The following is a 26,465-nucleotide window of genomic DNA, read 5'->3' as shown; positions in this document are numbered from 1 at the left end:
GAACACTGCCTGACCCACTCTGCTGGTTATAGCCTGTTTGAGCAGAGCTGTGTTCCTTTCAGTGTGCATGCAAGAGAGAGAGAGAAAGAGAGAGAGGGAGAGAGAGAGAGAGAGAGAGAGAGAGAGAGAGAGAGAGAGACTGAACTTTGTTGACGGCCTTCTTTATGTCACTTGAGATCTTAGTGCAGTTTCGGCCTTGAGTCTTTCTGAGTGCTGAGTTACACCTACACTTACAAGCTGGACTTGTTTCTGCCTGGTGAACCAAGCTTGTACCCTAGTAGTGAAGCCCACTTGGTCCTGGCATATGATCTCACTGTGTTCTTGTTTCTTAAGACAGGGGTTTCTCTGTGTAACATCCCTGGCTGTCCTCAAAGTCCCTTTGTAGACCATGCTGGCCTCAACCTCACAGAAGCCCCCCTGCCTCTGCCTCTGCCTCCCGAGTGCTGGAACTAAGGGTTGGCCAGCCAGCATCACCGTGCCCAGCTTTCACTGTGTTCCTGACTACAGTTTACCAGACTTGGAAATGTCTGTCTGTGTTGATGAGAATCATTGGACTGTTTCTTCCTTTCCTATGTCCTTGTTTGCTTTGGATCAGGGAAATACCAGCTTTGTGTATGAGGGGTGGTGTCCACCTCTCTCTACCTCATAAAACTGTTGAGCAGCACTCACTGCCTCATATGCAAGGCAGATGGCTGCGATTGGGGAGAGGCTCCCTTGGGGTGGCATGGAGGAAACTGGGGGGCATGAGGAGGGCTGACCAGAGTCTCCCTAGAGCTGCCACACTGGGTGTGAGACAAGTGCAGGGGAGGCACTGCTCAGTGTCACGTGACCTGCCAGCAGCCTTTCAGTTTTTGGCAGCTCAGCTCTGACCACGGGACCGGCACACACAGTGGAAAACGCTGCCTAGGGAACTGGAAGGACATTGCGAGGGGACAATTGTCTAACAGCTTCAAACACAAGGACTTGGCCACCTGCTGGACCCCGTGGCCTCAGGCTGGGGAAAGCCAATGTGCCATTCCCTCTTAAAGCCTCCAGGTGTCCTGTGCCCAACAACATGGACAACCAACACTGAAACTCTGATCTAAAGTCCTTCCCTGTCACACCCCGACCTTCCACCTTCTGCTTGTCTGTGCCCTCTGACCTTTGTCTGTGCCCTCTGACACCTTCACATTTTATCTTGAATAATCACAAATAGGCTTTTGTTTTGTGTAATGATAAACGGACTACTATTTTGAATAATCACAGGTAAGCTTTTTTCTTTTCCCTTTTTTTTCTTTTTTCTTTTTTTTAAGATTTATTTATTATATGTAAGTACACTATAGCTGTCTTCAGATACCCCAGAAGAGGGCGTCAGATCTCATTACGGATGGTTGTGAGCCACCATGTGGTTACTGGGATTTGAACTTAGGACCTTTGGAAGAGTAGTCAGTGCTCTTAACTGCTGAGCCATCTCCAGCCCAAACTGTTTTTTCAATAACATTTCTTGTATAAGATAATTCTGTAAGCCAAAGGTACATTCAGCAATTCATTTTTTAGCACAGTTTTAAATGAGTTCATTTTATTATAGCCAAGTAAAAGCTAAAATTCTACAATGTAAGGCTGAGGCTTCTAGCCTGGATCAATACCCAAGACTTGGGGCTGGCTATGTTTTGTCACACAGGAGCGCATGGCCCAAACACGGGACCATACTCTACATCACGACCCACAGCTCTGTAAACAATCCAGCCTCAGCCAGACACAAATACAAAGAACCCAGTTCCCCAAATGCCACCCTGCGCCCATCTAAGACACCGATGCTCCTACTGTGAGATGGGCTGACTGTGTGCAAAGTACCCATTACAAAATGCACCCTGTCATCATGAAGCCCACACTAGAGCAGGAATTGAGCACCAAAGTATGCAACAGGGAGCACGGGAGGCATGGGGAGCACGGGAGCCACAGCTTCTGAAGACCAAAGCGTCCCAAGGCTGTGAAGCTTTCGGTTAGGACAGCCCTGCTGTGTGGGAGCCAAGCCTGAGAGACAGGCCAGCCCAGGGCCCCTCTGCCCCTCTGAGAAGCTCAGCCCTCTGTGCCCTGGTGCCTCTGCCCTCTGCATTATCAGAGAGCATCGTCATTCTTTGTGTAGTGACCCAGCTTCAACTCCAGTCTGCTTCCTGGGACATGGCAGCCATTACTTAGGACTGGCTTTTGGCCTGGCACTTAATAGACGTCCCAGTGCTGGTTGAGGAGCTGTCTGTGGTTTGGGTTGGTAGTGCTCCTGCTGCTGCTGGCGGTGCTCCTGCTGCTGCTGGCGGTGTTCCTGCTGCTGCTGGTGGTGCTCCTGCTGCTGCTGGCGGTGCTCTTGCTGCTGCTGCTGGCGGTGCTCTTGCTGCTGCAGGCGCTCCCTCCCCCGGGCCAGAGCCTCCAGGTACCACTGCTGCTCTTTCCACCGCTGCTTTCGCCGTTCCAGCTTCTCCTTTCCAGCCTCCAGCTTGAGGAATTCCTGGTCCAGGTGCTGGAGCTGTGTTTGCAGCTGCCTGTTCTCAGCTTTAATACCCTCCCAGAACTTCTCGTGAGCCTGTCTGGCCGCAGTGTCCAAGGCCTTGGCCTTCTTCTTTAGCTTCCTGGTGATTTTCTCTCCAGACTCCAGCAGGTTCAGATCCTCCATCTGCTTCTCCAAGGCAGCCCTTTCCTTCAGGAACTGAAGGTGTGCCTCTCGGTCCATTAAGGAGAAGTCAGGTGCTATGCTGGCTTCCTCCAACTCTAAGGCCTGGATAGTTTGTTCCTGGCTCTCCCTGACCTGTGCGATGGGCTCCAGGGCCTTCAGTTTCTTCTTCAAGCTGGCCTCGAGCTTCCTGTTCCGCATCAGCTGCTTCTGGAGGTCTTCCGTGTGTGAGGTGAAGGCAGAAATCAGCTCCAGTCTCCTGTCCTCGATCTCCAGACACTGCTGGTTGTAGTCTTTCCACAGGGCGTCGTACTTCCTCTGTTTCTCCTCATTCTTCTGCCGCAGGTACTCAAGGAACGGCTTGTTGTCTGCTTTCTCATATGAAATCGCCATCTGCATGTCCTTGACGTCCTTTATGAGCACTGACCGCCGCCTCTTAACTGCTTCCATCTCCTGCTCCAGCTCAGTCATGGCCTCCAGGGTCTTCCTTCTCACCTTCTTCTCCAGCCGCGTCAGAGACTCTGGGTTCATATAGCTGTTGAGAATGATCATCTGTGGAGACTGTGAAGGAGGGGCTTTGGAGTCGGCAGCAAATCCTGCTGTGGGATCCAGGAGCTCACTGGGAGTGGTTTCCAGGTCTGTGCTGGTAATGCTGACCATGGATGAGCAGCTGCTGGGAGCATGGAACAAATCAGACGAACTTTGTCCAATTAGGGGAAGTTCCTCCTTTTTCTTCTGGTCCAGGAGAATTAGTTCTGGCCACCTCACCCGGAAGTCGTGTAAGGCCTTTTTCCTGGTCAGGAAAGCTCTGTAAGAGAAGTCTTCACGAATCCGAACTGGCTCATCCTTTGCAGGAAGTAATGGTGGTCCAACAGCCCCACCTTCCTGTCTATGGGGCAAAAGGGTAGCTCCCCCTTCTTGTCTTTGAGGGTAAAGGGTACCTCGCCTGCTTCCTTGGGTCTCCATAGCTCCTCCCCTTCTGGATGCAGGGCTTTGCCCCTCCCAGATCCTGCTACCAGGGGCTCAGAAGCTCAGCACTTTCTCTTGGCTACAGCAGCCTCTTCTGTTCATTCCTCGAGGCTGCACAGTCACAGGCAACCACCTCCCCCACGTCTTTCCAGTGTTGGAGGTACTGGCCTGTTTGGCCCAGGCAGAGCAGAATGCCGACTGTTAGCCTAGTCACTAACTCTGGTGGGCGGGGCTGGTGAAGGGCGGGGCTTGTGCCAGGGGGCGGGGCCTAGGTAGACCCTGGGCTTGGAGCTTTCCCGAAAAGTAGGAAGAGAAGCTTCAGAGGCTTGGCACCTGTGGCTGACAGCATCCAGGCTTTCTCAGCCCTGCCCCGAAGATCCTTTGCACCCGTGACCTACATTGTGTGGGCTGGGAGAGAAGGGAAGGTACCGAGGGCCTGGAGGCTCCAGGTTCTCGGCTTTGCTTTGCAGTCTGGAGTTTGAACGCAGTCTCGGTTCCCTGAGGCATGAGCGTCCTCATGATGGGAAGGGTGGGACTTGCACAGCCGGCTACCCACGTCGGTGCCGCAGTTACAGTGTTGAGAAGGCCCCGAGTGTGGAACAAAAGGCCTAGGAAAGGACATGGAGGAAAACCTCCCACAAACAGCAGCTGCGCAGAGCGGAGCACCCCTCCCCCAAAGCATGGCCACTGCATTGGCTGGCTCTCCCTGCTGTGAAGGACAGTTGAGGAAGCTCCTCGCCAGGAAGAGGGTTCTTGGCTCGCGGAAGCACTGGAGGTTTCAATGCTTCCTAGGCAGGAGACCCACCCGCTGGAGCAGCAGGAAGCAGGGAGAGGGGTCTGTCTCTGCAGCCGCGCAAGGAGGCTTCCGGGATAGGCCAGGCATAGTTGATGCCCTGTGTGCCACCAATGACCTCATCTCTTGCCCTGCACCCGAGTTTGGGTCTTAGTTCAGCCGTGCTGTGTGTCTGCTGTGGGTGCAGACAACAATTCAGTGCCTGGGAAATGTGAAAGTGGGGTGAAGAAAGAGTGAAAGACCAAGAGGAGAAGCCACAGGGGAGGGAAGGACTGGACAGACACCTCTAGTCCCAGCACTGGGAGGTGCTGGCGTAGGTCAGCAACACTGGGACCATACAGGCCTCATCCTGCAGATGCACTTGCCTCACTGTTCCTCACGGGTGGGGGGAGCTCTGTTGATTCTGAGGAATAAGACACAGCTCACCTTTCCCCTGTGAACAGGCAGGCTGTGGTCAGCAGAGCCTGGAGAAGCACAGGAACGTCAGGTGACCTCACCACCTTTGCTCAGCGTCTTCTGTGTCAAAGACGACAGACCATGGCACATCCCAGCACACAGCCCTGTGCCCTGCACTCCGCTGTACCATCACACAGTGTGTTAATGGGATAGTGAAGCCGGCCCATCATTGTGTAGGATTTGGCTTCACAGAGCCACTTTATAAAGGTCTCTTCTAGGATCCATCCGTCTACAGATGTGCCTCTTGTGTTTATGGGAGGGAGCAGTGTGTCCTGGTCCCATTTGCTGTCTAGGCCTTCCAGCCCCGCTTCCTAGCCTGCAGCCTGACACAGTGCATGTCTGAAGAATTCTGTGTCCCTCAAAAGGTGACACAGTGTTTATGCAGACAGACAGGAGCCTCCAGTGACTACCCCCCTCCTCTTCTCTCTTTACATAGTACCTGTCTGAAGGAACTGTGTGTCCCTGAAAAAAATGACTGAAGTCTTACTAGACTCTCACACCTGGCCTTGTGCCTTTCTCTTCTGTGGGACACTGGCTTGGTTGGGATAGAAAGAGGGCAGCACTCTGGAGTTTCCTCTGCCTCTCAGGAAGAGCCCTCTCCCCACAGCAGGGCTAGGCTCTGACAGATGGGCACACCCCCTCTGGCTCTGCTGAAGCCTGTCCGGAAGTCTCCCCATTTGCATCTGTTCACCTGGTTTTGCTTCCAGCGTTTCCATTTGGCTTCTTTCAGAACCTTAGTTTCCTTCCTGCGTTTTCTCCATGCTACCGACTCTTGTATGTGCTGTTGACCAACTTCCGGTCCAGAGTGGACTGGACTCGCCTGCTCTTCAGTGTCCTCTGTCAGCTCACTGGTTGTTTCTATTCTCTTTAGCAGAAAGTGTTCAATCTGGGCAGGGAATGTCCCCAGTTGAGTGTCTGTGGCTGGCAGTTGAGGCTGGCGCGTCACACTGCCTGGCTCCGTCACTGCGCTTTCCCTGCGTCCGTTGGTCGGCAGAGCACATTTGATCCTGAGAGGTCTTCCTGAAGCTACAGGGAGGGGAAACAGGTAGCAGCATGTGTGCAGGGCATAAACACACTCAGAAGGAAGCTGTGGCTCCAGCAGGAGCACAAAGCCAGCAGTGGTGATGCTCTGGACCATGCTGAGATGGGAGCCTGACTCAGCCGGCATCTGTGGAACAGTGCATAACAATAAAGGACACGCTCCAAGCACTGGATGCGTGTAGGAAGGACTAAAGTCGGCATGTCTTGTTCCTGCGGGCGGCTGTGGGCTCGTGGAGGCGGAAGTCAGTCTTCCTCAGTTGTCTCCTCCATAGGCTTTGAGCAGTCTCTCGCTGATCTGAAACCTCATTTAGGTAAACTGGGTAACAGGCCAGAGACCCTTCCTCCTGCCTCTACCTCCCCAATGCTAGGATGGCTGGCGGGCACTGCCATGGCTGCCCTGTCTTTGAGAGCTGGGTATTAAGCTCAAGTCCTGCTTGCACAACCAGCCTTAAACATGGTGATCGTACGGAAAAGACAGTAAGGCTCTGTTGTCTCTCACATCACCTCAGAATGCCGAGGGACGCCACCGCTGCGAGCAGAGGGGAGAGCAGAGACCGCAAAGGGGGCCAGAGAGAAGGGAATCGCGGTGGTGATTGGAAACTGTGGCCGAGTGCGGGAACACAGATGAATAAGGCTGGAGGACGATGCAAAGACAGCAGATCAAAGCATAGATTCACAAGCCTCAGCTCAGTAAGAGCTGGCAGGAATTCTGTAGGGAAACTGTGGTGGTGGTATCGCAGGGAAGACTGGGCGATGCCCTGTGCTCAGAAAGCCAAAAACAACCTCCAAAAGAAATCCCACATGTCACCGCAGCCTCCTCCCTTTCCAGTCTCCACGAGCTGAGAGGAAGGGGTGGGCAAAGCGTTCCTGCAGCTCAGGCTGCTCCCAGTCTGGGTTAGTAGACAGGCGAGCTGTCTCCGGTGTGCTGGCCACACGCACACGGCTTCATGTCCTCAGGCCTGGTAGATTCTCTCACCCTCTCTGGATCCTGCCGGCTCTGAGGTGGCTAATGTTCTAGTGTAGGGTATTACCCACATGCCATGGGAGTACGGGGGCACTCACTGAGGGAGCACTCAATGAGGGAGCACCCATTGATTAGGAGTGCAGCAGAGGACCCAGCCTCCTGCTGAAGACCTGCTGAGCATCAATTCCCTGCTGGAAGGATGCTTCTGTGGGTGTCGTGCACTCCCTTCTACTCCAGCGTTAGGGCTGTGCAGCTTCGACAGACAGATGCAACCCACCCACTCCACTTGGGTTCCGAGATAGCCTCAACCTCACTCTCAGTCAGCGAGAGCCATTCCTGGCCAAGGACAGGGCTGTCTTTAATGTACTTCCTAGCCTGTGCCCACCGCCTCCACCTTCAGCTTCTCAGTGCCCTACCCTCCTGTTCTGCTACCTCAACGAGACTGCCCTCACCCAGGGGCTGTAACAGCCACACTAATGCTCCCAGCCCGAGGATGTTCCATGACCTCCCTTTTCAGCAAGGTAGCACTCAGCTGCTGTGGGAAACCCAGCTCCCAGAATAAGCACCCCAACTTGTGTGGAGCATGTACTCTCTCACCATGACTCACGTGGCCTTGAAGTGGAGTGCCCAGCTGCTGTCATGGGCATTTGTAAGTGGGGATTTCTGGTATCATCCTTCATCCTTCTCGGCATCGGTGGGTTTCGGTTTTGGGATATGTGACTGAGCCCCATAAGGGGCTGCTATCAGCAAGAGCTCCCAGAAGCAGGGAGTGGGCCAGGCTGGCAGCTCTTGTACAAGCAACTGCAACTTAAAGCTCTGTGGTTGTCTTTCCTAGTGGACTCTTCCCACAGCCATAGCCCTCCATGTCAGATAGTCTATGTTGCATTCCTGGGGAGATGGGAATAGTTGTTATACTAGTCAGGGTTTCTATTGCTGTGATGAAACAGCATGACCAAAAGCAGCTTGGGGAGGAAAGGGTTAATTCAGCTTACACTTCCACATCACTGTTCATCATCTAAGGAAATCAGGACAGGAACTCAAGCAGGGAGGAACCTGGAGGCAGGAACTGATGTGGAGGCCATGGAGGGGGGCTGTTTAATGGCTTGCTCCTCAAGGGTTGCTCAGCCTGCTTTCTTATAGAACCCAGGACCACCAGCCCAGGGATGGCTCCACTCACTATGGGCTGGCCACACCCCAAATGGGCGGGCCCCCTTGAATCACTAATTAGAAAATGTTTTGCAGGCTTGCCTACAGCCCAATCTTATGGAAGCATTTTCTCAATTGAAGTTCCCATCTCTCAGATGACTCTAGACTATGTCAAGATGACGTAAAGTTAGCCACCACGGGGTCGACTCATCCCAGATAGAAAGGTCATGACAGACCAAAGGCCACATGAGCCAGTGGGTTTAACTGGAGTTACTAACAGGTGGTGGGGTGGTGCTAGGGGCCAGCCCCAGTTGTTCTTCTTTCTTCTTAGTTCTCTTGAGGTAATGGAGGGGCGAAGAGCGTCAGCAGGGCCAAGACTTGGTCTTGTGAGACATTTAGGTTGCTGTTTAATAATAAAATGTTTATCTGTCTTAAGTCTCAGTCACTCGGCTGAGGTAGCTGACCGGCCTGTCTGAGTTCCCCGGAGGCCAAAAGCTGCAGCCTCTGGTGTTGAGCCCTCATCATACAGCAGCAGAGGATTAAGTAAAGTAGCCTGTTTTCAGGGGCTGCTTGGTTCTAACTTCCAGCCTAGCCTGCTAGTTGAAATCTGGGGAAGAAAAGAGGGACACTTTGAAAAGTGTTTTGAATTTTTATTCTAAGTTTTCTCTAAAAAGTTTTCTATGAAAGTTCTTTTAGAAAGTTCTTCTAAAAGGTTCTCTCAAAAAAAATTCTTCAGTTCTGCTTAAAAAGTTCTTTCAGAATCTTTCAGAATACATGATCACATGGTAAAATGTTCCCAAGTTTACACATAAATTCAAATAATAAATTGAATAAGAAGTTTACAATAGAGAGTGCTTACATGCATATCCATTATCATCACCTGTCACAGCTCCACAGGTTCACGGAGAGTTGTTTGATGACAACTTAAAAACCAGAACTTAGTTGTCATTGAAGTTTTGTGTAGATAAACCCTGTCAGTATTTTATCTCCTTGCCCCTGTAGTAAATCCTTGGTTCCCTTTTGTAACCTTTGGGTAATGTTTTTACAACCTCTTGGAATGTGCTCTAAGTTGTAGATGTCTGCTTGCTTTCTCAGAAGCAATTAGCTCATGACACTAAAGACTGGCCTTTGGTCTCATTGCAGTTAACATCGGAAAGGGCTTAATAACAGTCCTACTATAAAAGAGCTTAATAATTACTAATATAATTTTAGGAATTCATAATCAAGAAATCATCTATTTGTCTATATAGTACATCTTCATTGTTTTTGCAGAGATCTGCTCAAAAGGGTGGGCTAATTCATAGTGATTGTAATATATATTTAATAATAACAGGAAAAGCATATTAATAGCAGGAATCTTTCCTGAAATGTAATCTTCTCGGCTTTGCCTAGAGAAGCGAATCCGTCCTTAACTTTATAGTCCATGGCAGAACCATCTCAGGAAGATGCTAGTTTTTAGCCTCTCCTTGATGGCTACTGGCAGGATGGTGTTCTAACAGAAGCAGAAATAACTCAAAAATGGCTACATCACTAAAACCCAGCCATCATGGGCAGGAGCTTACAAAGTCAGGAACTTGACACACTGCACAGCCTGCAGGCAGCTCAGCAGACTGAAGAGTGTCCTTTCCCGGTGCCTCAGTTGATACAAGCCTCTTTCAAGCAGTTGGGCGTCTCAGAATGACTCTTAGCAGTCTTTACCACTTATATCCTCTTGGGGAGTGAAGCGAAGGGCCTAGCGAACCTGCTCAGCTTCAGGGACTTCCTGGGGCTGTGCTGAGTTGTTTCCTTCCTGAGCCTAAGGAGCTTCTCCGCAGGGTGGAGTGTTCCACTCCCCGAGCTCCTCTGCTGCTGCACCCCCTGGAAACGCCCCAGGTTCTAAGGAGCTGCCCTCTGACATGGAGGGTTCTAACTGCTGTAGAAGGTAGGATTTCCCTCTGCCACTTGTCCTGAGGAATCCCTGTCTCCCTTGTGAGAGCTGCAGGCTTGTTCTGGAGGCAGGACTTGCTGGGTTTTGTCTACTCACCTGTTGGAAGTGGCTTCTCCTTCTCTGATCTTCACCCATGACCCAAACAGCTCAGTGTGTTTGCTGCCTCTCTGGGTTGCAAGGTGCTTTTTTTTTCTTTTTCTGCTCAGTTCTGCAAGCTTAGGCTGTCACGACTGCCTAGGAAGTGACCTCATGGGCCTGTGGCAGGTGCCAAAAAGAACCTGGATTCTGATTGGATTCAGAGAAAAGCCACAAGAACTGTGTGGTCTCCCTCTGCAGGCTCTGGGGTGTGGCGTGGAGCTCTCTGATGCCAGCTGCAGGCAGTTTCTGGATCAGCTCATTGGATTTTTTCATTTCTACATGGGCCCTGTCTCCATGGCCTATAAGGTAAGGGTGCAGAGGGCCAGGGGCATTGGGCCCTTCAACATCAGCACTGCTGGCCCCGGCCTTCCTAGCACCTGTCTCTGTGTGTTTTCATGGTTCCATGTCAGATGGCACACCTAGAGCCTCGTAGGGATGCCTGTGTGCCCATGGGTCTGCTCTCCCCTCCTCCCTGGGTTGGTACACCTTTCAGCAGTATATTCTCTGATTCTATAACAGGGCTGGTCAGACAGGGATGGGATGAGACAGACCTGGGGAGCCTCCTGCAGAAATTCCACCATTTCCCAGAGCCTGTGTCCTGATCTCAGGCGCCCACTCGCTCTGTCTTTCTCTCAGAGCCATTCTCAGGAGGAGCTGAGCTTGCAGTGGGACACCTTCATCACACAAGTCCTCAGGAGCACCAGCGAGTCACACCGAATCTTCAATGCCCTGTGGAACCTGGACCGCACCAAAGTAAGGCTGCAGACACTCCGGCTCACTGCCAGCCTGGGGCTGTGGGTTTGGGCGCTGTGGGTGTGAGGCTTTTCAGAACACCTGTGTCAGCATGTGGCTAGGGGAGTGAGAGTGTGTATGCCTCCCAGCAGTTGAACAGTTTCCATGCTGCCGTGGGTGAGGCGGGCTGCCTCTCAGAGCCTTGCTGTCTGTTTCCTGAGGGGTCAGGGCCCTCCTGGACCACTCTGAAGGCCAGTGAGGCTGCACTGACAGGGACCAAGCAAACACCCAGTGTGTAGGGTGTCATCATTGCCTTTGAAGGGTTAGCCCCAAAGGCCTGAGGGTCCCTTCTCTCTCCATACAAACAGCACGGGCTTTAGTGACTCCACCAACATGCCTGGCTCACACTTGAACTCCTTTGCATCTGAGAGAGGCAGGAAGTTCTGTTTCTGAACCAGTCTGTTTCCCATTCGCACGGGTCCAGTGAGTGCTGTCAGCTGTGTGGCTGGCCTGTGTCTCAGGTCTGAACTTTTCTCTTGAAGCTAAACAAAGTGGCTGGGACGCAGCATCTCCAGAGTCCACGGTGCTGGACATGGGGTGCATGGGGTGGGGACAACAGTGGGAGTGACATCACTCTGCTTGTGCCTGCCTCTCTTACATTGTCCTGGCCACCTGGTTCTCATCAGTGCTGGCGGTCAGGCAGGAGGCTGCTGTGTCTGGTCAGTTCTGGACAGGCTCACTGACTGTCATGGCTGAACACTTAATTCCTTACAGTCACTGTGGGTTGGCTTGGGTTGTAGTCCCCTCCATGGCTCTGAAGCCTGCTCCGCAGCTGCCCCAAGCACTGGTAAACATGCTCATATGTCTTGTCTTTCCCAGGTGGAGCCCCTGCTGCTGCTGAAGGCAGCCCTCATCCTACAGAGCTGCCAGCGCTCACCCCACGTGCTAGCTGGCTGCATCCACTATAAAGGACTGTGAGTAGTGCCCCGCCCTCCTCCGCCAGTGCGCCTGCTGAGCCTCTCCTCACTCTCTCCTCTGGGCCATGGCAGTGCGTGAGGTTCAAAGACCAGGTCACGTCAGCTGGCCCGGGGTGTGCACGCCCTTACACTTGGGAGCTGTTCCATCTGGCTGTCTTGGTGCAGTGTCAGTGGGTTGAATGCAGTGCAGAGTCCGCTGTGGGCTGCAGCCGGTAGAGGCCATGCTCAGTGCTGCATGAGCTACCCAGCTGCTTCCAGCCCCCGTCCACACAGAGAGCCCCAGGGCCCGATAGCCTCTTCTCATGGAGCGTCCTCACTCACTGCAAAGGCAGGCCGGGCCTCGGCCAGTGCTCTCCATGGTGGGGCTGGAGGGCTGGGCAAGCCCCGGGTTCTCTTCCTCTCTGCTCTGCCATCTTAGACAAGTAACTTGGGCCCAGTTCCTCCCGGGGCGTGGAGACCCTTGCTGGAGAATGAAAGGCGTGGGCAGGTGTGTAGAGTCAAGCAGAGACCCCCATGAGCATCACCCATTTCCTGTCCCCCCATTCTCCTTTGTATGAATTTGTATGTCACTTCGACACAGATGGCATCAAAGAGAGTGTGGGCAGGCAAGGTGGCTCAGTGAGTAAAGGTGCTTGCTGCCAAGACTGGCGACCTAAATTCCATTCTGAGACCCCCGTGGCGAAAAGAGAAAACGGATTCCCCTAAGTCACCTCTGACCTCCACACATGCCATAGCACTTGCCTGTGAGTGCATGCTTGTACACACACACACACACACACACACACACACTTTTGAGACAGTATCTCACCATATAGCCAGGGCTGCCTTGGAATTATCTATGTAGTCCAGGCTGGCTTTGAACTCATGAAGGTAGGCCGCCTCCTGAGTGCTGAGATTAAAAGCATGTCCAAACCCCTCTGTGAACCAACCTCAAGAAGCCCTTCTACCTGGCTCTTAGCTATGCCCATGGCCAGCACCTGTCATTGTGTTCACACTGCACTTCTGTACAGACCCACATGCTGATTTCTTCTGCTGTCTATGCAAGCCCTCAGGACTCGTGTGTACAGTGCAGGTGCTTTCTGACAGTCTTACTGTATACACAGCCCAGGCTGTCCTGGAGCTCAGAGAGGAGCTCCTCCCTCTGACACAATGAGTGTCTTTGTGCTCTGAGTGGTTGGGTCAGTGACTCTCTTCCTGTGCATGCAGGTGGCATACTTGTGTTGTTTAACATGCCTCCCATCTTTCTGATGAGTAGCAGTATGGCGACTCATCCCTGCCTGGTTAGACTAATGCTGGACTCTCACTGGGGCCAGCAGAACAGAATATACACCGAGAGTCAGCTAGACGAAATTCCTGCCGACCACATCCCAAGACCCTCCACATCCAGGGACACTGGCATCTCTGGAGCTGAGAGGTCTCAACGCTTCTCATGGTCTTCTTGTCTGTGTCTTACCCCCAGGATTGTGAATTCCCAGCTCCCGCCTTCCCTCACTGCCAAGGTCCTGCTTCATCAGACTGTGCCTGCAGACCAGGTACAGTGTGGCCTGCAACCTGATGGGAGGCTGACCGGAACACCTGCCATCCAGCATGGCAGACAGGTCTAGGGACCTCTTCATGGAGTCCGTCCCGACTCTTCACCTGTTGGTATGGCCGGAGTAAACAGGAATAGAAGTAGGCACTTTCTTGCCCCCTATGGTGGGCTTGGGCACTGGTTCTCTCAGCCACGCAGAGCTGTGCGCACGTGGCTCCCATGAGCACAGCCTTGATGACAGTGAGCACATGACGTGGAAAGAATATGTCCTTAAGTAGACAGGAAAACTGCTGGCCACCTGGACAAGGAACTACTGGTTTCTAGTCTGTGGCTGAGGGTCAGTTGGTTTGTATGAGCTGCCACAGACTTCCTCAGAGATTTTTACATGAGTGCAATTGCTTATTCTGTTTTAAATGGAACCACTGAATTTTACTAATGCCTCAAAGCAGTAAAAGACTTTTACTTAAAGGGGAAGTTCCCAGGTACTGCATTAGCTTTAGAGTGAGAAATAACATAAGCTTGCTGCTGTTGCTGGTGACTAGAGCCCAGGGCACTTGAGCTTTGCCACTGGGCTGTGTTCCCAGACTATGTGGCTGTGCTCTAGACAGGGTTCCCAAAGGTGGACTGGACTGGGAATCCTTGCTTTGGTCTCTTGTGGGAGACACTTATTAGTTCCGGGCTGCTGCCATGAAGCCTGAGTGGGCCCAGTTCTTGTCTTCTTCTGGCCTCTGAGGAGCAAGTGGCCCTGCTCCATCTGTTGGGCCCTCGGGCCAGGGTCATGCCGGCTCCCTGGGCTTGGCCGAGCTGTGTGAGCAGATGGTGCCATGAATTCTTGTTGGTCGTCAAGAGAGCGAGCGTGGCGTCTGGTGCCAACCTGTGTATATGCTTGTTTCAGAGGCTGCCTGGAGCAGGAGCTGCCCCACAGGAAACAGGTGCGTGCTGTGGTGGACAGGGGTGTGCTGTGGTGGACAGGTGCATGCTGTGGTGGACAGGTGTGTGCTGTGGTGGACAAGTGCGTGCTGTGGTGGACAGGGGTGTGCTGTGGTGGACAGGTGCATGCTGTGGTGGACAGGTGTGTGCTGTGGTGGACAAGTGCGTGCTGTGGTGGACAGGGGTGTGCTGTGGTGGACAGGTGCATGCTGTGGTGGACAGGGGTGTGCTGTGGTGGACAGGTGCGTGCTGTGGTGGACAGGGGTGTGCTGTGGTGGACAGGGGTGTGCTGTGGTGGACAGGGGTGTGCTGTGGTGGACAGGGGTGTGCTGTGGTGGACAGGTGCGTGCTATGGTGGACAAGTGCGTGCTGTGGTGGACAGGTGTGTGCTGTGGTGGACAGGTGTGTGCTGTGGTGGACAGGGGTGTGCTGTGGTGGACAAGTGCGTGCTGTGGTGGACAGGGGTGTGCTGTGGTGGACAGGGGTGTGCTGTGGTGGACAGGTGCGTGCTGTGGTGGACAGGTGTGTGCTGTGGTGGACAGGGGTGTGCTGTGGTGGACAGGGGTGTGCTGTGGTGGACAGGGGTGTGCTGTGGTGGACAGGTGCATGCTATGGTGGACAAGTGCGTGCTGTGGTGGACAGGTGTGTGCTGTGGTGGACAAGTGCGTGCTGTTGTGGACAGGTACGTGCTGTGGTGGACAGGTGCGTGCTGTGGTGGATAGGTGCATGCTGTGGTGGACAGGGGTGTGCTGTGGTGGACAGGTGCGTGCTGTGGTGGACAGGTGTGTGCTGTGGTGGACAGGGGTGTGCTGTGGTGGACAGGGGTGTGCTGTGGTGGACAGGGGTGTGCTGTGGTAGACAGGGGTGTGCTGTGGTGGACAGGGGTGTGCTGTGGTGGACAGGTGCATGCTCTGGTGGACAGTGGTGTGCTGCCTTCATGGGTGAGCCAGAGAGAACTCCACCGCTCCTGTGTGGATTTCCTCTCCATCAGACAGCGTGCTCTAGGACAGCTGTAAGGACAGGTGCCCTGTGGCACCCTGATTTTTAAGGACATGGTTTTGGGCATGCCTTCCTGCAACTCCATCCCATAACATTGCTTAGTTCATGTCCAGCATGTAGTGATGGAGAGGAAGAAAGCTGGTGGCCGCCATCTCTTCAGGATGAAGTGGCAATCCCAAGGGGCTCTGGCCTCATTCTGAAGCCTCATTTGCTGAGTCCTTAGCAAGCTGGGAACCTTGTCTTGTGATTTGTTGTCTGATGTCTTCCTTCTCCCTTTTCCTCACTGGACTGCATCTGCACTGCAGCTCTGGGCTGCGGGCAGAGGGAGCTACCCAGGGCTCCTGTCTACTAGGGCCTTGTGTAAGGACTGGCCGCATCCCCGGGGCCTGCCCATGTTGCTTTTCTTTGCAGGCGCAGCGTTGCCCCCTGGTGTGCAGATTACCCCTGTTTTTCTGAGTGAGGCGGAAGTTGCCAGCCTCCACGAGTTCCCAGGAGAGCATGAAACTCGGTAGGTTTGGTGTTCCCAGGGGCTTCTCACAGTGCTTGGTCCTCCCTCATCCCCCGATCTGCCTCATCGGGTATTGATCAGTAGTGCTTTGGCATTGGGGCCTGCAGCAAGCTTAGTGTGAGACCCAGTGTGGAGCCAGACTCTCAGGAGCCCCTTAAGCTGTGGGCAACTTCCTGTGTGGCCTTGACCACCTCTGGTCGTGATCCTGGCCTCTCTGTGACCAGCCCTGAGGACCAGTCATCTCTTTACTGTCCTTGTCTAACCACCACAGCATCTTGAGCTCTCTGGGCACAGAAATAGACTTGCCATCCATGCCTGTGCCTTCAGAGAATCAGAGCCTCGGTGTCCCCACAGAGGCCTTTGTCCCACAATCTGCTGACATAACATCTTTTTTGTTTGACAGACTCCAGGAAAGTTCATTTCAGTCCTTTCCCTGGGATCAAAGCACCCCTACACAGGCAGAAGATGCCTGGACATCAGCCACTGTCCTGGAGCCCACACCACATGATGGAGCGTGGCCGAATGGCCGCGGGGCAGATGAACTCTTGCCTAGGTGTGAGTGGGAGCGTGCAGGACCTGCCGGACTGGGCGCCACTGCCAGCAGCCGGGGCTCTGGCCTCAACAGTGGGCTGCAGAAGGAGCTGTGTCTCTCCCAAGAGGAACTGGACTTGTCTGAAATGCGCATTTCTGAGGCTCAGGAAGCCTTCCCACCTGTGCCGGCTCTGGGTGATCTGGAGACTGTCCGCAGCAGCCACAATGCCCCCACACTGCCTGCAGACACGGCCATTTGCAGCGGCCTGGATCCTTCCCCTCTTGAGAGGCTCCCTGAGAGCGGAAGACTGGAACAGCTTGAAGACCTTCCCCTCACCAATGGCCAAACCCAAATTCCTGGTGCAGACCCTCTCCCCAGCAGCAGGCCTGTGGCACTTCTTCCCCACCATCCTGTGTGTGTAGAGGCCAATGTGGAGCCACATGGGAACGGAGCCCAGGAGAGCCACTCCCCTGACTCTCAGGGCCCCAGCCCCTCTGCAGACAGAATTGGCTTCAAACCATTCCCTTCTGGGCCCCATGCAGGGCTCATGCCCATGAACCTCTACACGCACACTGTGAATGGGCTGGTGCTGTCCCTGCTGGCCGAAGAGACTCTCCTTAGAGATACTGCAGCCATCGAGGAGGTGGTGAGTGTCCCCCTGGCTCCTCTGTACCCTCACTTTCCTCCTAGGAATGTGGACCAGCCAGTGAGGTGCTGTAGGGTGTCTAAGCCAGTGTCATATAACTGTAGCATACATCACTGTAGCACACGTGTGTGTGTGTGTGTGTGTGTGTGTGTGTGTGTGTGTATGTGAGAGAGAGAGAGACATCACTGTAGCACACGTGCATCGCATCACTGTAGCACACGCGTGCGCGTGTGTGTGTGTGTGTGTGTGTGTGAGACATTGTAGCACACGTGGGTCATATCACTGTAGTAAATGTGTCACATCACTGTAGCACACATGTGTCACATCACTGTAGCACATGTGTGTCACATCACTGTAGTAAACGTACGTCACATCACTGTAGCACACGTGCATCACATCACTGTAGCACATGTGCATCACATCACTGTAGCACACATATGTTGACATCACTGTAGCACACATGCATCACATCACTGTAGCACATATGTGTCACATCACTATAGTACACATGCATCACATCACTGTAGCACATGTGCATCCCATCACTGTAGGACACGTGTGTCACATCACTGTAGCACATGTGCTTCACATCACTGTAGCACATATGTGTCACATCACTGTAGCACAGGTGCATTATATCACTGTAACACACATGCATCACATTACTGTAGCACAGGTACGTCACATCACTGTAGCACATGCATCACATCACTGTAGCACACGTGCATCAAATCACTGTAGCACACATGTGTCTTATCACTGTAGCACACATATGTTGACATCACTGTAGCAGAGGCTGACAGGCTCTGGGCTTTTCCTTTCCTGCTTCCTGTCATCTGTCTGATGGAGCACAGCTGTTGAAGATAGAGCTGGCGTGAGTGACCTGCACACAGCTGTCCCTTGGGGCCGTGTTTCCTTTGCAGTTGTCTGCAGCAGTAGTTGGCTTCCCATTCTGAGGTGGCGAGGACATATGGGCAAGGCCGAGCTGCCCGGCTTCTCTACCAGCTCCTGGCTGAGGCAGCACGGGCACTGGGCACTGTGGCCAGGCCTCTCTGTCTTCTGAGGCACATGGAAGCCTGCCATGGGGTGGGGGGTGGTGGTGGGGTGAGGGGGTGAGGGGGTGAGGGGGAGAAGAACGCTGAGCTTCCTCAGACCCAGCCTCACATGGAGATCTCGTGCCCCTTCCTTTGAAATCCAACCTGGCCATAGAGGGCTCTGCAGCTGGTCTCTGCTAATCTATTGGTTCTTCTCTCCCACCCCTCACCCCACCCCCACCCCACCCCACCCCACCCCCATCCCCGGTTTCACACTGGATAGGAAACAAGGAGAGGAGAGAGAGACAGAGTCAGAGAGACACACACACACACAGAGGAGAGAGAGAGAGAGAGAGAGAGAGAGAGAGAGAGAGAGAGAGAGAGAGAGATTCCTGAATCTAATTTCTTTCCTTTTGTTTCTTCTTTGACCACAGCTACTAGCAAACTACAGCCCACCTTCCAACCGCCCACCCCACCTCCCAGGGCCTTCACATTTTTGTACCAGTCTCTGAAAAGTCCCAGAATTCCAAAAGTCACACAGCCGCAGAAATGATCTGCAGCTGACAACCATGCTTCTGCTAGAGCATGAGACAAGCCACGGTCAGCTGCTGCGGACCATCCCTGCGGACTGTCCGAAGCAGCCCACGTCCCCACTCACATTCTTAGTTTTGTGTGTGTGTGTGTGTGTGTGTGTGTGTGTGTGTGTGTGTGTGTGTGTTTTAAACCAAAATTCCAGAGTTCTCAAAAATGTCGCTACAGGGCTCTTTTTGAATAGCCACGCTCCTGAAGCGGTAAACTAAGCTCTGGCCCAAGCTGGCGCTAGAGTTGCCATGGTAACAGTCTCACCGCAGTTGGCAGGAAGAACAGTTGCTGCAGGGCAAGTGGTGTTGTGGGGCTCCGCTTGTTTTTCTTCTTCAACCCACATTCTTCTGAGGCAGTCTCGTTGGCATGCAGGCCATGTGGCCCTTGGGGACCGGGGAGCCAGTCACCTTGGAGCCAGGACCCTGCCTGCAGCCCAGAGTGGAGGCTTTCTCACGTGTCCTCATTTCACATGGCTGTGATGGCGAGGCTGTGTCCACCTCTGCTTTACCATAGCAGAGGGTCCTGGCTGCCGCTTCACACGGGGCAGCCCCAGGCCTTGCCTTCCCCTCAGATCTCACCACTCAGGACCTCAGGAGTGTTGCTTTGAAGGCCTGGTGTTTGGATGCAGCAGATCAGACAGAATGCCCCTCTCTTTGCCTCTGCCCCCTCCGAAGAGACCCAGCCCAGGCTGCCCCTGGGGGTTGCGGCCTACATAGTTATATGCTAAGCTGGCTTGCTGTATTTGATGTGTCCTGGAAGGTGGGCCTGACAGCTCCTGTCCTGGGAAGAAGATAGCCTGGGAGGTGGAGACCTCCAGCAAGTGGCAGGTCCAGAGCTCCTGCTGCCTCTTGCCACCCAGCCCTCACCTCTGTCCCCCGCTAATCTGTCCTTGCTGAAACGTTGAAAGGGGAGAGGAGCTTGTCCAGCCCTCTGCAGCCTCCTCTGTAGGAGGCGTCTGTCAAGGCCAGCCACATGGCTCTGACCACAGCCCCCAGCTTGCCCGTGCAGGAGACGTGATGCTGGTTAGGCCCAGGCAATGGGCTTCAGGGCATGGGAGACAAGGGTTAGCAGTGCCCTGTGGAGTAGGGAGCTAAGAGCTAAGCCGTGAGCTGACCTGAGAGAATGGGTTTGAACCACAGACCCTAGTCAGCTCTGTAGGAGAACTTTTGTTATCACGAAAGTACTTCACCTGGCTTCTCTGCCGCTTCCCTGCTGTTTTCTGGAAGGTAGACAGAGTCTCTGCAGAGTGAACCCATAGGGTGGCTGGGTGGTGGCTGAGTCCCTGTGGCTCTCTCAGAGTCTGCAGGAGGCAGCCCAGGGGGTGATTGGGAAGAGAACTGAGCATGGGAACTGTGCTGTCGAGGGGAGGGGCCGGAGGATCCCACTGGGGCTGAGTGTCGCTGGGCCTGACTCTCAGCTCAGCTCTGCACCCATGATAGTTACATGGGCCTTCCATTCCTATGTAACTCACCCACAGGGAGCCTGTGGATTCTGCTGCATTCGGCGAAGCATGGGGGCATCAGGGCTGGGTTGGAGGCAATGCCTGCTTGAACTCAGGGTAGGAGCGCTTGGTGAGACACTCAGTGGAAAAACTTCCCATCTCAGCCACGTGGGCTGCATGCACACTGCTCCCGCCCACAGCACTCGGTAACCTACCCACAGCCGCAGTGTGGGCTGAAATCAGATGCCCTCAGCCTCAGGCCACCCGGAGACCATGAGCTGCATATCCAGTCAGCAGGCTTTCATTCCGGGACTCAGAAGGTAGACATTCTCAGTTTTGCAAGCTCTGCAGCCCTGTGTGGTTCAAAACCAGGCAGGTTTTGTGAATGGTGTGAGAGGCTGCAACCTTCCGTGACCACCCCGTGGACTCGTCACATGTCACAGTAAATACTGTGACAGTTGCTAGGCCGTACACATGCAGGTCACCCGGTGTACCTATGACAGCACTCACTCGTCAGTGAGAAGCCCCCTCTGTGTGTCAGGCCTGGTGCTGGTCTGTGACTGAGCCACTCTACCCTGACCTCAAGCTAGGCAGAACATCAGAGCGAACAAGATACGGTCGGCTCACTCTCTGGTCCAGTTTTATCTCCCTTGCCAGCACCATGAGGAGGGGTGGCTATTATCAGGTTCCTGGGGTCCAGAAGGAGTGGTGTGGCTGCATGGCGAGCTCTCCTGGGGGTCCCAGTGTCTCTCCTACCCCCAGGTACACACACCATTCAAACCTAGGCTTGTTGGTGTCTGCTAACCCTGTATCGGTGAGTTCCTGACAGCCGGTGGCACAGGTGGCTCTGCCCACACCTGCTTTCCCAGCTGTGCACTCTCAGGGGAAGCCAGGGCCTCAAGTGCCTGGCCCTGGCTGTGTTCACCATTGGCTCACTCTCCGAAATCCATCCACACCCTACTTCACTGCTGGAGCCCCAGAGAGTGCGTGGCCATCTCCGCAGCCTTTCTTGGCTCCCGTCCCTCCCAGAGTCCTGAGCACAGGCCACGGGACCAGCATTCCTCAGTCTCCTAGGAGCTGCACGTGCTTCATGGGAGAGATGGACTCACAGTGAACTTCACCCAGGCCCTGCTGCTGTGGGTAAACACTGGAACACCAGGCCACCATTCTTGTTAAAACAGTCCCGAGTTGGAGAGGCGGTTCAGGGATTCAGAGCACTTGCTACTGTCCCCAGGCCCTCAGTGCAATGGCAGCTCACAGTTGCCTGTGATCTGATGCCCTTATCTGAGATGCATGTACCCCACATAACACGTGAAGAGAGGGGCTGGGGGTGGAGGGTACACCCTGTAATCCAACAGTCAGGAAGCAGAGGCAGAAGGCTTTGCACAAGTTAGACCAGCCTGGTCTTTGTCGTGAGTTCCAAGCCGGTCGGCTCTACATAGGGAAGCCCTGTCTCAAACAAACAAACGCAACAGAGGAGTGCAACTTGATGTTTTAGGAGTCACCGCCTGGCTATGCTTGCTAGGGCTGGTGGTCTTTGAGGCATTGTTTAGGTGCTTACCTTTCAACTAAGTTTGCCAGTCTGTGACCCACTCCTCGCCCCTCTGCAGTACCACAGCAGCCTGGCGTCGCTGAACGGGCTGGAAGTCCACCTGAAGGAGACACTGCCCAGAGACGAGGCTAGCCTCACAGGCAGCACCTACAACTTCCTGCACTATGACCGAATCCAGAGCGTGCTCTCGGGTAAGGGACAGGTACAGGCTCCCAGTTCCACATGGTGGAGGGAAAACCCAGCTCCAGTCATGGCAGTACTGCTGCACAGCCCTCTGGCCTCCGCTAGGCAGTGGAAGGGTGGGCATCTGGACTTGGCAGTACTGCTGCACAGCCCTCTGGCCTCTGCTAGGCAGTGGAAGGTGGGCATCTGCACTTGGCAGTACTGCTGCACAGCCCTCTGGCCTCCTCTAGGCAGTGGAAGGGTGGGCATCTGCACTTGGCAGTACTGCTGCACAGCCCTCTGGCCTCTGCTAGGCAGTGGAAGGTGGGCATCTGGACTTGGCAGTACTGCTGCACAGCCCTCTGGCCTCCGCTAGGCAGTGGAAGGTGGGCATCTGGACTTGGCAGTACTGCTGCACAGCCCTCTGGCCTCCGCTAGGCAGTGGAAGGTGGGCATCTGGACTTGGCAGTACTGCTGCACAGCCCTCTGGCCTCCGCTAGGCAGTGGAAGGTGGGCATCTGGACTTGGGGCCCATGCTCTGCTGAGCTTCAGCCTGACTGCCCCCAGCCCACCCCTGCCTCAGGTCTGAGCACAGAGTCAGGCAGGGCTCCTGCTCACCGCCTCTGTCTCCCTCTGAAGCCAACCTGCCCCTAGTGGCTGCTCCCCAGGACCGCCGGTTTCTTCAGGCTGTCAACCTCATGCACTCCGACTTTGCCTGGCTGCCCATGCTGTACGAGATGACCGTCAGGTGAGCCTCTGAGCCCCACTTCTCGCAGCCCTCCATGGTTCCACTCACTGGGGTGCTTCCTGGGCCCGGCGGTGAGTGTGGCTAGTCCCTTTGGAGGCCATCCTTCCGTGTGTGCCTGGGTCAGATTATGACAACTGCAGTACCCTAAGTCCTGGCCATTACAGAGTGAGCACAGGGCCGCACCATTCCTGAGGGTGGGCCAGACAACACCACAGGGCTCTAATTACAAATAGATCTCACTGTGCAGAAACTTCAGGATCAGACATTCTCCACTGCCCATCACTCTCTGAGCCCACCTGCGTCTTTTTGTGGTGGTATTCCGGGGGACTGCTGTCTCGGTTTCCATTATCTGTGGCTGACAGACAACACGGGTTCCATTTCCTTCCTGGTTGTCATGCTGCCTTGTCTTCAGGTGTCTGGCACACTCTGTGGACTATTTCTGAAACTAGTTGTCTGAACAAGCTGCGTCTTTCTCTCCATATTTTCTGGAGCTAGTGGAAAGTTTGGCACGTTAGACAGCTGGAGGGAGAAGCTCCCCGGCCCCTCTGTTGGCCTGTGGCTCTCAGAACTGGCCACGAAAGGACTCTTCGCTCCTTTCAGAGTGAGAAATGTGAGCACACCCCAGGCCACTGTCTCACAGAGCAGAAGGCCAGGCTCTGCGGTGCATGCTTTTCTTCCACAGGTCCCGGTAGCTGGGGGAGAACTGTGGGTCTGGAATCAGAGGGAGCACACAGAGCCCACCACAGATGCCAGCTGTCTGCCCTGGTGTCATCTGCTGCTGATGACACAGCCTGTCCTCTCTAGCTGGCAGCCCAAGTGTGTCTGCACCTGCAGTCACTGCTCTGGGATCTGGTGTGCGGGGCGTATGGTGGCAGACTGGGAGTTCTATAGCAACCGGGTGTCGACATCTGCCCCACCAGCTGCTGCTGGCTGCTCTGCGTCCTTCCTAGAGCCAAGAGGGTTCGGTGTGGTATAGAGCCGAGGACATGTGTGTGCTGGGTGACTTCTTACCACAGTGATGGGGGGCACAGCTCCTTAGCACACAGATTCCTGGGGGCTCTAATAAAGCCAGAGGCTCCCTGCTTGCCAGCAAGAAGGCTGGCATTGCCACACAGGTTTTCCCACCAGGCCCCACACCCTTTGAGCCTCAAGAGGAAACTTCTGGGTGTCTCACAGGGGCTAAAAATCCCTATACCAGTAGGTCCTGCAGGTGCCCAGGCCCAGAGGTTCCCCTCCTTATCCAGCAGGAGACAGCTGAGGAACGGAGCCTTAGCAGCCCTGCAGGAGCTGATGCAGAGGCCATGGAGGGATGTTACTTACTGGCTTGCTTCCCCTGGCTTGCTCAGCCTGCTTTCTTATAGAACCCAAGACTACCAGCCCAGGGATGGCACCACCCACAAGGGGCCTCCCCACTTGATCACTAATTGAGAAAATGCCCCACAGCTGGATCTCAAGGAGGCACTTCCCCAACTGAAGCTCCTTTCTCTGTGATAACTCCAGCCTGTGTCAAGTTGACACACAAAACTAGCCAGTACAGGTGTGCTCTTCTGAAAGGCAGGGATCCTCATGGTAGATGCTGATTGTGAGCTTTTACGTGTATGTGTGATATGAGTGCATGTGTGTAAGATGTGAACACATGTGTTTTTGTATGCATGATATGTGTGCAGTGTGTGTGAGATGTGCAAGTGTATGTATGATGTATGTTCATTGTGCATGTGTGTGTGCACATGTGCCTGTGTGTGATGCATATCTTAGCATGTGCATCACAGTATGAAGGTCAGAGGACACTTGCAGGATTCAGGTCCCTTCTATCATGAGGGTTTCAGGGGTGGAGCTGAGATTGTCAAGCGTCTCTCTGGCCCCATGTTGTGGATTTTTTAAAGAGTTCCTAAGAACGTTATGAAATTAGCAGCATATTCGTGGGGTAAGGTTACCCTTTTTTCTTCCCAAATTTCCCCTTGAAGGTACTTATTCGCAGGTTTTAGGGAAAGAGCACAGGGATTGGGGTGGTGGTCAGATCTGCAGTGCAGATGATATAGGTGTGGGGGACACAGACCGTATGTAGTGTGCATGTGTGGTTTGGAGAGTGAGTGCCCTCTGGTGCACACGAGCAGCTGTCAGGAGCTCTGCTACCAAGATGCAGCTGGGGTTTCCTTGGTTACCCAACACCTACCTTCTTGAATCTCTGTCACAGGTCCTCCTCTGTACAGCGCTCCATCTCTCTGTCAGCCTGTGGGCCCAGGTTTCCTGCTCTCTGACATGGCCCATGCTCCTTGGCTGGTGGGTGGGACCACCCTCCTGCTGTGTGAAGGACAGGAGCAGGGCTCGGGTTCTGCTGCCGCCCCTGTGTTGACAGAGCCCTCAGGGTTCATTTGCTCAGTCAAACCCTACTGCAGCCACCTCAGACCCAGAGCTGACAGGAGGACAGTTGTTACCCAGGCCTGAAGGTCAAAGCGATAGTCTGAGCCACAGCAGGCATTGGGGTGTTGGGGTGGCCAGCCAGGGCCCACAGCCACCCCTGAGCTGTTGTCCTGTTTCTTCCCCAATAGGAATGCCTGCACAGCCGTGTACGCCTGCAGCAACCCTGCCCAGGAGACCTACTTCCAGCAGCTGGCACCCACTGCCCGCAGCTCTGGCTTCCCGAACCCTCAGGATTGTGCCTTCAGCCTCGCGGGCAAAGCCAAGCAGAAGCTGCTGAAGCACGGGGTGAACCTGTTGTGAGCTGGGCGTAGCACGCGTGCCACGAGCTGTGGGGTGGCCCCTCCAGACTGTATCCCCAGTGCTCAGTGGCAGCTGCAGGAAACTGAGTGGGCTGAGGTTCTGTCGTGCATACGGGACTTGAATACAGTGCAGAACAGGCTGCAGGCAGGAATGCAGCAGCAGGGATTCCAGCTGACAGTTTACATGAGTTACCCATGGTGCTTTGCAACCTTGCAGTGCTGAGTTCCAGGTTTGTGAAGCAGATTCCCAAAGGCTCAAAAATAAAATGACCAAACCGAGTTTGGAGTAATCGGCTAGCATTTATTTCTGTGACAGAGTGAAGGTCAGATTGGACATGTGACACGGGTGCCCATGCGGTCTCTTCCATGCCCCAACTCCACACGGAAGTCTAAAGTCCCTATGTTAGGGCACAGAGCACACAAAGAACCCACGCACACAGACCTATAGACTGAACTCACCTCAGGTGATGGGCAGCACCAGTCTCACAGGCCTGCTGTGCAGGCAGTGTCTGCACGATGTTGTTGAGATGTGCGTGGTGACAAGATGTGATTTCTTCTCCCATATTCCTTGGTCTCATGGGTACAGAACTCATGGGTCTGGAGGGCCAGCTGTATGTTTTCCTCAAGGACTGTACACGCCAGCGTCAGAGTACAGTGGCCCCCCTATCTCTTCCTCTCCCTTAAGCCCCTCCAGCTACTGGCTGGTTGATCTCCCTGCCAAGAGGGTCCTGCTTCCAGCCAGGCACAGGCATATTGATCTCCGCCCTGACCAGTTCTTCTGGAAAGAAACTCTTTCCAATTTTGTTGCCAGCTCTCAAGAAGCCTCATGGTGACTTCACAGCTTGTTCTGACAGGGCACTCTGCAGAGCACACTCTCCCTTCTGCTAATGGGTGCTGAGTCCTGGTGCTAACCTTGGCCAGTGGACAGCCCATGGTATGTTGGAACTTGGGACTCAGGAGTACAGAGGCACCAAATCTTCCTGCTCGTGGTACCACTAACTACCCGTGTTTGAGGATCCTTCCATAAAGCTATTTCAAGAAATGTCGCAGGCCTCCCTCTGCCCTTATGTGACACACAGCTGTCTGCACACCACAGCCTCTCTATCTACCTTGGCAGAGCTACTTTGAACCCATCCATGCTTTCCACTCAAAACAGCTCATTTTGAGAGCCAGTGCTGTGGCCAGCTGAGTGCCCCCCATTAGCTTATTCTAGAAGCCAGTTGTAACGAGGTGGGGTGTGGCCTGAGCAGCACTGGGTGAGAAGACCTGAATGTAGGGTCTTTAAAAAATATC

The 26,465-nt window shown here is 54.1% G+C and overlaps 2 protein-coding genes across 7 annotated transcripts in view; one reads left to right on the top strand and one right to left on the bottom strand.

Annotated features, from left to right (window-relative positions):
* The window catches only part of Hps4 (HPS4 biogenesis of lysosomal organelles complex 3 subunit 2), a 34,751-nt gene extending 9,302 nt beyond the window's left edge, over positions 1 to 25,449 (top strand). For 3 of the 6 annotated variants that reach the window (XM_052169005.1, XM_052169006.1, XM_052169007.1), the window contains exons 6-15: positions 10,277 to 10,384; positions 10,715 to 10,831; positions 11,690 to 11,784; positions 13,247 to 13,319; positions 14,214 to 14,250; positions 15,659 to 15,755; positions 16,159 to 16,933; positions 21,601 to 21,733; positions 22,344 to 22,452; positions 25,002 to 25,449. In XM_052169005.1, the coding sequence (XP_052024965.1) occupies positions 10,277 to 10,384; positions 10,715 to 10,831; positions 11,690 to 11,784; positions 13,247 to 13,319; positions 14,214 to 14,250; positions 15,659 to 15,755; positions 16,159 to 16,933; positions 21,601 to 21,733; positions 22,344 to 22,452; positions 25,002 to 25,173 (1,716 nt within the window). In that variant the 3' untranslated portion in view covers positions 25,174 to 25,449. The other 3 variants (XM_052169008.1, XM_052169009.1, XM_052169010.1) reach the window with 3 other exon arrangements.
* On the bottom strand, positions 1,775 to 3,610 carry LOC127673337 (coiled-coil domain-containing protein 121-like). Its single transcript, XM_052169011.1, has one exon. The coding sequence runs from the start codon at positions 3,608 to 3,610 to the stop codon at positions 2,171 to 2,173; it is 1,440 nt and encodes a 479-aa protein (XP_052024971.1). The 3' UTR covers positions 1,775 to 2,170.
* Positions 25,450 to 26,465: the final 1,016 nt, after the last annotated feature.

This window comes from Apodemus sylvaticus, chromosome 22 (assembly GCF_947179515.1).
Source record: "Apodemus sylvaticus chromosome 22, mApoSyl1.1, whole genome shotgun sequence".
In the NCBI taxonomy this organism is placed as follows: Eukaryota; Metazoa; Chordata; class Mammalia; order Rodentia; family Muridae; genus Apodemus; species Apodemus sylvaticus.
This window is presented reverse-complemented; position numbering and strand designations above follow the sequence as displayed.